Source organism: Chiloscyllium plagiosum, unplaced genomic scaffold (assembly GCF_037043375.1).
Source record: "Chiloscyllium plagiosum isolate Xiang-an unplaced genomic scaffold, Cpla_swu_hap1 HiC_scaffold_2, whole genome shotgun sequence".
Taxonomy (NCBI): domain Eukaryota; kingdom Metazoa; phylum Chordata; class Chondrichthyes; order Orectolobiformes; family Hemiscylliidae; genus Chiloscyllium; species Chiloscyllium plagiosum.
In genome coordinates, this window is record NW_028270140.1 from 33905254 (window position 1) to 33917590 (window position 12337).

At 38.4% G+C, this 12337-nt stretch overlaps 1 protein-coding gene across 1 annotated transcript in view; it reads left to right on the forward strand.

Moving 5' to 3' along the window:
- elp1 (elongator acetyltransferase complex subunit 1) overlaps positions 1-12337 on the forward strand; it is a 72833-nt gene that overhangs the window by 30070 nt on the left and 30426 nt on the right. The window contains exons 17-24 of the mRNA XM_043716357.2: positions 306-359; positions 468-573; positions 944-1059; positions 5399-5472; positions 6270-6348; positions 10149-10228; positions 10911-11042; positions 11884-11969. Coding sequence (XP_043572292.2) covers positions 306-359; positions 468-573; positions 944-1059; positions 5399-5472; positions 6270-6348; positions 10149-10228; positions 10911-11042; positions 11884-11969 — 727 coding nt within the window. The remainder of the gene's footprint in view (positions 1-305; positions 360-467; positions 574-943; positions 1060-5398; positions 5473-6269; positions 6349-10148; positions 10229-10910; positions 11043-11883; positions 11970-12337) is intronic.

Here is a 12337-nt window from a genome sequence, read left to right on the forward strand (position 1 = left end):
GATGCTTGAACAATTAGGGAGCTGGTTGGAGGTTTGTGCACTCCCAGTGACACATTGACTTTCCCTCTGTATGATCCTGTCAAAGTATCTCAACGTGTTCGGTATTTTTTCAGATAAGCCTTTTCCATTTTGCTGGTCACAAAGCCGGCAGCATATGTAGTTGACCTCTTGAAGGATTTTTTGAGAAGTGAAGTGTTTCCTGTATCTCTTACATCATTAACAAACAGAACGGGATAGCTCTGTTTTAGTACTTCAAGCATCTGTACCTAAAATTCTGCAGTATCCCTATCTGCTGTCTCTTCTAGGAAATGGTCTTGGGTCTGACAGAAAGATCTCGTTTCTATATTAATGACTTAGAGGTAAGTTGTGACTTTACTTTGAAAGCATTTCATTATCTTTTTCTTTGTATACTTGAAACATTGAATGCCATTTTAATATTATTTTGGTGATGTTTTTGTTCTAAACAGATAGCCTTCAATGTCACTTCATTTATAGTGTGTGATGAGTTCCTGTTGTTCACAACCCATTCACACATCTGTCATTGTCTGAATCTTGGGACTACTTCATTAAAAGGTGAGTGCTTAAAGCACATGCAGTAACCTGGATTAAGGTGTTTAAAAATCAGTATCATTTTTAATTTTGTTTGTTATGAGAAGGAATTCTTCTTGTCACTGTCCAGGGTAAAATAACAATTCTGCCACCCATCTTGATGCAAGTTCAAGTATCACCTTCTCAAGGACAATTAAGGAATGGGCAATAAATGCTGGCCCAGCAGCAACTCCTACAACCTATAAAGAAATAAATAAGGAAAACTTGAATCCAATTGAGCAATCATTCTCTTTAACCAGAATGGTTTTGCCAGTATTTGTTAGCAACTTGATATAGCTTTTACAATGAGAATTTGACCATCTAAGATTGTTGAATTTGCTGTCTGCACAAACAGCTTTATCACAATTCTCAAGCCATGTGTCCCAGCCTAATGATGAAACAGTTCGTAGGGTGGAGAGAGGATCTCGCATAGTGACTGTTGTACCCCAGGACACCAAACTCATCCTTCAGGTTAGCAATGACATTATTTATATGGTTTACTGTTCTTTCTCCCAGGTATCATGCAGCAGTTAGGATAAGGGGTTTAATAATTGGGAACAAAATCAAAACACAAGCCTTTTTTTATAAACAGATAACTTCCCTTTGAAGTTGTGATTCAACTTGGAAATCCAGCGCTGTGCCATCATGGCAAATTTAGTGACTAGATTTACAAAGGGTGGTGGGAAATCTGGAACTTCATGAAAAACTGTTGAAACTGGTGCCAATTGAAAATTTCAAGATAGTGATTGATAGTTTTTTGTGAGGTTAAGTGTTACAGGACCAAAATAAGTAAAAATACAAAGCCGCCATGAATGGCAGAGCAGTTTTGAGGGGCTGAATTGTCTCCTTCTGTTCCTATGTTTGTTAATTTGCCTGTACAGTTATGTTAGGGGGAATGATTTCTCTTTGGTATCACAGAATAATACAGCACAACCTGCAATGCCTAACTAGTGGTACTATGATTAAGTAGCTAGATTTTTTTTTCAATTAATGAACAAAATGCCAATCTCAATTATTAACTAGTACCCCAATAACATCTAGTAGATAACCGAATAGTGTAATAAAGTCCTGTCCCTATGATCGCTAGAACAGGAACAGCAGGACTGTTAATACCCATGGAGCATTTTCCTATTGTTTCACTACTTTTATGGGAAGAATGAAAAGCCTTAAAGAATTTGCTAGAGCGGCTCCGGAGGATTTAAACTAATAAGATTTTGGGGGGGAAGAGAGGATGTGGAGTGGTGTTTTTGATAAGGGATATCATTACAGCTGGACTTAGGGAGGATATTCCTGGAAATATATCTGAGGAAGTGATTTGGGTGGAACTGAGAAATAAGAAAGGGATGACCACCTTATTGGGATTGTATTATAGACCTCTAATAGTCAGAGGGAAATTGAGAAACAAATTTGTAAGGAGATCTCCATTATCTGTAAGAATAATAGGGTGATTATGGTAGGGGATTTTAACTTTCCAAACATAGACTGGGACTGCCATAGTGTTAAGGGTTTAGATGGAGAGGAATTTGTTAAGTGTGTACAAGAACATTTTCTGGTTCAATATGTGGATGTACCTACTAGAGAAGGTGCAAAACTTGACCTACTCTTGGGAAATAAGGCAGGACAGGTGACTGAGATGTCAGTGGGGGAGCACTTTGGGGCCAGCGACCATAATTCTATTAGTTTTAAAATAGTGATGGAAGAGGATAGACGAGATCTAAAAATTGTAGTTCTAAATTGGAGTAAGGCTAATTTTGACAGTATTAAGCAAGAACTTTCAAAAGCTGATTGGGGACAGATGTTCGCAGGTAAAGGGATGCTGGAAAATGGGAAGCCTTCAGAAATGAGATAACGAGAGTCCAGAGAAAGTATATTCCTGTCAGGGTGAAAAGAAAGGCTGGTAGGTATAGGGAATGCTGGATGACTATAGAAATTGAGGATTTGGTTAAGAAAAAGAAGGAAGCATATGTCAGGTATAGACAAGATACATCAAATTAATCTTTAGAGTATAAAGGCAGTAGGAGTATACTTAAGAGAGAAATCAGGAGGCAAAAAGGGCACATGAGATAGCTTTGGCAAATAGAATCAAGGAGAATCCAAAAGGTTGTTAGAAATGCATAAAGGACAAAAGAGTAATTGGGGAGAGAATAGGGCCCTTCAAAGATCAGCAAGGTGGCCTTTGTGTAGAGTCGCAGGAACTGGGGCAGATACTAAACTAATATTTTGCATCAGTATTTAATGTGGAAAAGCACATGGAAGATATCAAATGTAGGGAAATAGATGGTGACATATTGAAAAAAATGTCCATATTACAGAGGAGCAAGTGCTGGATGTCTTGACATGCATAAAAGTGGATAAATCCCCAGGACCTGATCAGGTGTACCCTAGAACTCTGTGGGAAGCTAGGGAAGTGATTGCTGGGCCCCTTGCTGAGATATGTGTATCATCGAGAGTGACAGGTGAAGTGCCGGAAGACTGGAGGTTGGCTAACGTGGTGCCACTGTTTAAGAAGGGTGGTAAAGACAAGCCAGGGAACTATAGAGCAGGGAGCCTGATGTTGGTGGTAGGCAAGTTGTTGAAGGGAATCCTGAGGGACAGGGTGTACATGTATTTGGAAAAGCAAGGACTGATTAGGAATGGCTTTATGTGTGGGAAATCATGTCTCACAAACTTGATTGAGTTTTTTGAGGAAGTAACAAAGAGGATTGCTGAGGGCAGAGCAGTAGATGTGATCTATATGGACTTCAGTAAGGCATTTGACAAGGTTTCCCATGGGACACTGGTGAGCAAGGTTAGATCTCATGGAATACAGGGAGAACTAGCCATTTGGATACAGAACTGGCTCAAAGGTAGAAGACAGAGGGTGGTGGTGGAGGGTTGTTTTTCAGACTGGAGGCCTGTGACTGGTGGAGTGCCACAAGGATCGGTGATGAGTCCACTACTTTTTATCATTTACATAAATGATTTGGATGCAAGCATAAGAGGTATAGTTAGTAAGTTTGCTGATGACACCAAAATTGGAGGTGTAGTGGACAGTGAAGAAGGTTACCTCAGATTACAACAGGATCTTGATCAGATGGGCCAATGGGCTGAGAAGTGGCAGATGGAGTTTAATTTAAATAAATGTGAGATGCTGCATTTTGGGAAGGCAATCTTAGCAGGACTTATACGCTTAATGGTAAAGCAGTAGGGAGTGTTGCTGAACAAAGAGACCTTGGAGTGCAGGTTCATAGCTCCTTGAAAGTGGAGTCTTAGGTAGATCGGATAGTAAAGAAGGTGTTTGGTATGCTTTCCTTTATTGGTCAGAGTATTGAGTAGAAGGGTTTGGAGGGATATGGGCCAGGTGCTGGCAGGTGGGACTAGATTGGGTTGGGATATCTGGTCGGAATGGATGAGTTGGACCGAAGGGTGTGTTTCCATGCTGTACATCTCTATTGACTGTAATCATGAGATTTTACAGTCCAGAAAGGATACGAGGCCCATCCTGGCTTTTTTAAGGAGGCAGTTAGTTGTCCTACACTACTCCCCAAAACGCAAAAAATATATCCCTTCAAACATTTATCAAAAGAAGCTTGTTTACAAAAGTATGCTTTGTTTAAAAAGCAAATTGCTGGGAGTTGCTACATAAAGTGTTTTTTAGCAGACCTTTAGCCAGGATTGCAGTCAGTAACTTTTTTTAATTTTTAAAATCCATTTTTTTGTCATCAAACAAACTCAAGGAATCAGAATTATCTTAAAGCAAAAGAATTATGAGTTCTGCCTGAGAAGCTGACCCCAATATTCATGATCCTGTGCTGTATTTTACTGTGCGTGTTTAGTGACAGTGTGCAAGCCATTGTATTTTATGGGAGTACAGTGGTATTATGTTCAGAATTGTGAATGGCCAGAATCAGTGATTCAGACCATCGGAGAGCAATAACATGGAGATAAACTAAGGAATGTGTTCAGCTCTTGATGCAACTGTTTAAGTGACACAGTTATACAGCATGTAAACAGACCCTTTGGTCCAACCAGTCTATGCAACCATAATCCCAAACTGCCTGTGCTTGACCCATTTCTCTCCAAACATTTCTTATTCATGTACTTATCTAAATGTCATTTAAATGTTGTAGCAGTACCCGCATCCACCACTTCCTCTAGAATTTCATTCCATGCAAGAACCACTCTGTGTAAAAAGAAATGTCTTTTTAAAATCTCCTCCCCCCTTAAAAAGTATCAAGTTAAGGTGCATAAAAGGAAGTTTTAAATAATCCTTGGATGATCAAATGGATGATGATGGAATAGTGTAAGGGGGCGAGCTGAGAATAGTTCACGGATCAGCGCAACATCGAGAGCCAAAGGGCCTGTTCTGCGCTGTATTGTTTTATGTTCTATGTTCTAAAGGTACAAATATAGTGCTAAAGAAAACTGTAAGCGAATAATGTAATTTCCCCCCTCTCCCTGCTTTGTGGGCTATTTTACTAGCTTAGAACACTATATATTTGTTCTACAACAATTTGTATTTATGTGACACCTTTAAAACTGCCTGAAGGTGTATCATCGGCACAATTATCAAACACAATTTGGCACTGAGCCATGTTAGTAGATATTAGTACAGGTGACCAGAAACCTGGTCAAAGACAGAGGTTGTGAGAGATAAGAGAAGTTAAGATGTATAGAGGTTTAGGGAGGGATTTCCAGAGCTTAGTTTTTCAACTGCTGTCAAGTGGAGCTGCAATGAAAATCCGGATATGCAAAAGGCAATAATTCAAGGGCAGAAAAGAGTTGGAAACACTGTTTAGAATGTATTGTAAGATCTATGTTGTCTGTGCAGATGCCACGTGGGAATCTGGAAGTCATTCACCATCGAGCACTGGTATTGGCGCAGGTGCGAAAAAATCTGGACAGGTCTGTAACTCATTAATCATTAAAATCAGAGTTGAAGTTGGGAACCATTTTAAAATTTCAGATTTTGCAATGATTTACTATTAGGGTTTATGCCTCCTTCTTGAAAGCTTTAATTGCTTTCCTTAGAGCAGACAGTTTAAGGGGACATATTGTAGAGGTGAGAAAAAGTATAAATAGTTTGGATCAAGTTTGCTGGGAGTAACTTTTTGCATTGGCAGATGGTTAGCATCAGAGGACACATTTAAGATGATTGTCAGAGAAGTTGGCGAGTTACAATGATCTGAAATGCCTGTGCACTGTCTTAAAAGGTTTTTGGGAGAAGATTGAGCAGTATCTTTCAAAAGTGAATTGGATAAATATTTTGACAGGAACAAAAATTGTAGGTTTCGAGGGAAAGTGCAGAGCTTGGTGGACAAATTCACCAGCAGTTCCCAAGAGCCAGGACAGACATGATTGAGCAAATTTTACTTCTGCTGTAAGATTTTATATTTGGAGGAAAACATGGATCTTGACCCCTCCCAGTGGGATTGCAAGCTTAACATTTAGTGTGGCAACCTCTAAAATACAGGTGGCTGTCCTGAAGCTCCAGCCAAATGCTAACAGCTGCAAGGAATTTTTAAAGCTTCACAGTTTAACATGTAAAGTTTTTGAGGGTCTCAATAAGTGGCAACATTTTGCAAATCTCCATTCTTACGGGTTTCACTGTCTACTAATAGAAACGGGAAAACTGTTGCAAAAACAATTGTAGCATAAACCAGTGACTATAAATCCAGCCTGTTCATTTACCTCTTCTTTAGGCTTAGGTTCAAGGAAGCCTTTGAATGTATGAGAAAGCTGAGAATAAATCTCAATCTCATCTATGATCACAACCCAAAGGTGAGTATTATTATCCAGCCTTTTGAAAGATCTTTCACCCTGTTTGCCAGAATACCATGTTGTTTTGCTGAAGAGAGCAGATTGATACCCAGACTATCAACACCGTAATTTCCACATTACAGCTGATAAACAGATATCTTTTGTTTATTCTGCTTCCTGCAGAAGGCAAATATGGCACCGTTGTAGATGTATTCCCGGTTATGCATCTGTAAACTGAATTATAACTGCCAGCACAGTGAAGCAGCATCTCTTTTGTTATTGAGGAGGCTGAGATAATGCAATTCGTTCAGAGCTAAGCCAACCCTAATTAACAACTATCCTTCCATAATTTGCCAGTTCATAAGGGATCATGAGCATCTTTCTCTATTCACTGCAATTCTGAGAGGCGCTGGTATTCCTCCCTCAGGTCAGTTTCTGATCTTCTATATCCATACTGTCATTAGTCAGTCTGGCCTGTTCTTTCCTGATGTTTCACCTTCTAATGTATTTCACGCTAGATTATCACACTGCCTTTTCTGTTGGTTGCACTTCCTTAGTTTCCATTTCTTTGCTTCAACCATGAGATGCTTGATTCTGATTTTCCTGTGAACAAGTTCATTAGTTCTTGCTCTCAGCTAGTGCTCAGGACCATTTGCCAGAGACATGTTTCAAAAGCTGTAATTCCTGTCTCATCAGCCTTATTGAGTGAGAGTCCAACTCTCACAGCCATTCCGTGCTTTACTCCATACCAAACATTTGTTTTTTTTTGTCAAGAGTTGGCAAGTATTAAATGCTGAGACAATTAAATTTGACAGTTATTAAAAATGGTGAAGAGTTTAGATCAAAATAAAAACAAAGAGAAATCTTTCAATGGTTGATGAGTCCATAACCAGTAGGCAGAAATTTTAAGTTGATTGAAAAATTTGAAGAGGAATATTTTCAGGGATATGAGAAAATAGCAGAGGAATGAATGAACTTCTGAAAAAGAGTCGTACCAGACTCAAAGTTAACTCTGTTCCTCTGACTACAGTTGCTGTAAGACTTGCTAAGTTTATCCAGCATTTTCTGTGACTATTTAAGATTTCCAGCATCTGTAGTATTTTGCTTTTATTCAGGGAATGGAACTAACTGATTGGTCCAAATATGCAGACTTTTTCTATGAACTTGCCGAATGGCTAGACTGTCAGGACTTGTTTGAATTGAGGTAAATCCCTGTGGGTGGAAATTGAGGGGCATGGATAGGATAAATAGACAAAGTCTTTTCCCTGGGGTCGGGGAGTCCAGAACTAGAGGGCATAGGTTTAGGGTGAGAGGGGAAAGATATAAAAGAGACCTAAGATGCAACTTTTTCACGCAGAGGGTGGTATGTGTATGGAATGAGCTGCCAGAGGATGTGGTGGAGGCTGGTACAATTACAACATTTAAGAGGCATTTGGATGGGTTTATGAATAGGAAGGGTTTGGAGGGATATGGGCCGAGTACTGGCAGGTGGGACATGTTTGGGTTGGGATATCTGGTCGGCGTGGACAGGTTGGACTGAAGGGTCTGTTTCCATACTGTACATCTCTATGACTCTATGTTATTGGTAAGAGAAAAAAATAATGCAAGTATAGATTTCTAAGTTTTCCGATTGAAGTATTTTTAAAAATCAAGCTACAATGAATTTTTTCACATTAGATTCCTCATTGACTTCAGAGAAGGCAAGCACATGATTATTTTGTTGGGAAAGCTTGAAAGTCATTGTTAAGCTCCCTGAACCAGGCAGACAACTTCAGCACTGGCCAAGTATGGTTCTCAATGTGTCCATTTACCAAAAGGACATACTGCAGGAACTGAAGTGCCAATCTGCAGTCATTCCAAACACAAAAGCAAAATATAAAATCTGAAACATAAGTGAAAATTCTCTCCAGTTCCTGCATTATCTGCGGAGAGAAATAGAGTCAATGGTTCAGATTTGTGACTAATAATCTATAATTGTTGCTTGTACATGTTATCTACTTCGTATTGGCGTAGTGACCGTTGATGGGTTTTGAAGCTGTACAACTAGAAAAAGTATAACATTTTTATTTAATTTTATTGTGTCTGAAAAATTGATTCTTCAGGGATATTTGAATTGTGAATATGCTTGTCACAGTGTCCATGTGCATGAAATAATTGTGCTTAGGTATGTACCATGGTGTTTGATATGGTAACATTTGTTGTTAGTGACAGCTAGGTTATTGTAATTTTATAGAATTAAATCTTTCAAGACCAACCTTGATATCAGTATAATTTTAAAAACAAGGAATACCTTGTAAATATTGCACTGCTGTCCTAGTGATGGTGATGTGAATTTGCGGTATAACATGAAATTTTCTTTAATTCAATACCAATATAGACATAGGTAACCTTTTGTTAAGGCTGTTCTGAACATTTGGATTTCTCTTGCTGAACACTTAGTGAAATAATTCCTAGACCGGCTGAGGTGCTTCCTTAGATGCTTTTTAAAAAATGTTTGTAACGTTTTTCTTCTACTTTTGTGGAATTTTTATTATCTTTAGTTATGTGATTCCCCAGATTCATAAGTGCATCGTGTGTTGCAGATTGAGTAGGAAAGAAAAGTGTTGCACTTTGAATCTCCTTTCAGGATCTTGGGACATTCCAAAGAGTCTTAAAGCCAATGAAGTATTTTGAAGTGTAGTCACTGTTTAATATGAGTAATATGGAAGTTACTGTGCACACAAAAGTTTAACATGATAGATTGATAGAATTTACAGCATGGAAACAAGTCTTTCAGATTTACTGGGCCATGCTGTTTTTTATGCTCCAAGCAAACCTCCTCCTCCCTTTCTTCATCTCACCTTTCAGTATTCCTTTCCATTCTCCTTCATCCAGTTTTTGCTTGAATGTATCCATGCTCTTCACCACAACCAATCCTTATGATAGCAGCTTTCACATTCTGACTACTCTGCCTAGATAAGAAGTTTCACCCTCATTCCTTATTGAATTTGATAGTACCTTGACTTTATACTTATGATCCCTTGTTTTGGACTCTCAAATAAATGAACATATCTTCTCCTCAGATTCTTTAAGACTCTTCTTAATTCACCTTCCAGTCATCTGTAGTAAAAAGAGCCCTAACCTGTTCAGTCTTTGCTGTAAGGGTAACCTCTCAATTCTGGCATCATTCTTATGATTTTTTTCACCGTATGCTGTGCATTTTATATCCTTTATAGAATGGGTCTAGAACTGCATGCAGTAATCTTAAATCAGTCTAACCAGCTTTTGATACAAATTTATAGATTTCTTTTTTAATAATCTGTTTTAGTGATGTTGGTTCAGAGATGAAAATTGGTTCAGGGAGCACTCCCCTGCTCTTCTTAATAATACTATCATAATCTTTTACATTCAACAGAAAGAGTAGGCAAGGCCTTAGTTTATTTTAAGGAAGAATACAAATGTGTAGCACTTCCTCATAGTCAGCCTCAGTTCGGTAGATTCCAGTATCAAATCAGGCTGAATGCTCAGATAACTTCACCCAAGGGAACATGATCGTGATTAGCTGAAAACTCAGTTGCTGCTGTAACCAGAATTAACAACTTACACAATAGGAAAAAAAAAATACTGTTAATAATTGTCCTGATAATGGGTTATAGCAGGGAAAAATATTTGATTGATCCAGAGCATGACTAAGTGTATTGTGCTGCTCAATGACCATCGAACACAAAGGGAAAACATTGAGTCCTCCAAATGATGTGCATTGATTGGGTTTTGTCTAGGGTTTCACTTATTTGTAATATGAATATTTATTTGCCAATGTTTGCACATCTTTTTATCTTTAGGTATTTTTGGACAATTTGGAGAACTTCGTAAAGCAGATCAATTCTGTAAATTACATCAATTTATTCCTGACAGAATTGAAGTAAGTGCCATTAGAAGTAAAACAAAAACTTTCATTTCTGCAGCATCTTGACTACAAAAGTTTGTCCCGAACTAAACTTTTTAAGTCATGGGACGGGATATTTTATGTCCACCTAAGAGGACAAATCATGGGGCCTCAAAAGAAAAGCAGCACCTTGGACAATGCAGTATTCCCTCAGCACTCCACTGGAAATGTCAGTCTAGATTTTTGAGTTTACTTCTCTAGAGTTGGACTTTAATCTGCAATTTTCTGGCTCTAAAGCAAGGCATTGTTACATAGCTGGCAAGGAACATGCACTATTTCTCAAAGATTTTGTTGTGGTTCATGGCTATAACAGCCCAGTCCTCCATTGCATCTTTGACAGATTAAGTGTACTTCAAACTGCATGTAGTTTTCTTCCTCCCTCAGGACTCCATGTTGCTCTAGTGCTGACATCCCCAGCACTAAATTTCCTCCGGGTCGTAGCAAGCATGCCACATCATTGGGTGTAAGCTGTACCTCCAATCCTACCATGATACCACAAACTGAGGCCAGTTTCATGGTCCTTTAGCACGTAAATTTGGCAATTGTACAATCAATGGGCATTTGGAGGGAGAAATTATGTTTTAACAAGTTTTTTTTTAAATCAAAGACTCAGCATCCTTAAACCCAATGTTGTGCATATGCTACTCTTCTTTTCCAGAGAGGAAGATGTCACAATGACAATGTACCCATATTTCCACTGCTCATCAACTTCAGCATGTGCAACTGGGACTAAGGTGAACACAGTATGTGATGCACTGTGTAGGACTATGGAGAGAATCAACCCTCACAAGTAAGAAAGATTTGCATTATATATTGCTTTGCATAGCCCATGGTGGCATAAACACTTTGCAACCAATGAAGTATTTTCTGAAGAGTAGTCAGTATTGTAATGTAGGAAACATGGCAGCCAATGTGCACAGAGCAAGTTCCCACAGTCAACGAAGTGGAGTCATTAGATCATCTTGGCCTTTATTGTTGTTGGTTGAGGGATAAATGTTAGCCTAGGACATTAGCAAGGTCTCTCCTGCCCTTCTTTCAAAATGCTGGTGTGGGCTATTTTACTTTGATCTGAATCGGCAGAGAGGCCTCAGTTTAATAGTTTTTCTAAAGGTCAGCAATGCCAACAGCGCAGCGCTTCCTCAATACTGCACTGGGTGTGTCAGTCTGGATTTCGTGCTTAGGTTTCTGGTTTTTGGCTTGAACCCAAAACTTATTAAACCAGCAAGTGTGCTTTGCACTAAGCCACAACTAAAACTAATGAGATGATTGCATAAGCTGAAAGTGGGATAAAATGTGTGATTCTTCCTACCTAAGAGGAGCAGAGGTCAGAGAATCTGTACTGCATTGTGTTATCTTTAGTACTCTTTGTCCATAGTCCTTGATAAAGTAATATTGTAAGGTCATTTTCTTTATACTAAATCAGTAACTTTCAGACAAGAATGAACTAACATTCAAAACCATTTGGAACAGGCCATCTTTCTTATCTTCCTTTAGAATGTCTCAAAGTTACTTTACAATACTTTAGAAAGATCAGTGCTTTATAAATATTTCCCATGTAAAAATGTATATATTATAATCTTGTAAATTATTACTCCTAGAATGCTGTTCATTTATCTGTGATTTTTATATAGATACAGTTTGTCAATACTGACCTGCCATGTGCAAAAACGTGCTCCAGAACTGGAAATTGCTCTTCAGAAAGTCCATGAACTGAGAGGTAACACTTAAGTAACGTAAACAAAAATTCAGTTATATTCTAGCACTTTTCTGAAGCATGTTGGTGATATTATACAGGAAGGAGCCCTTCAGTTGAAACCAATAACAGAAGGACTTCAGTTGCAGTTCTCATTGAGTGGCTACATTCTGTTCCTGTTTTTCCATAGCATCACTCTGTTACCTCTAGGAAATAATTAGAATTCTATTCCTGCCTCCTTCAGAGGTATGATGCTGTAATTTCTGAACCTGTACTATACAAAAAAAAGTTTTGGAAAATAAAATTATATATATATTAATATTTTACCTTCAGTAAAATGTACAAGTCATATATCCCTGAGTTGTTAATGAAATAAGGTTAATACTAGCTAT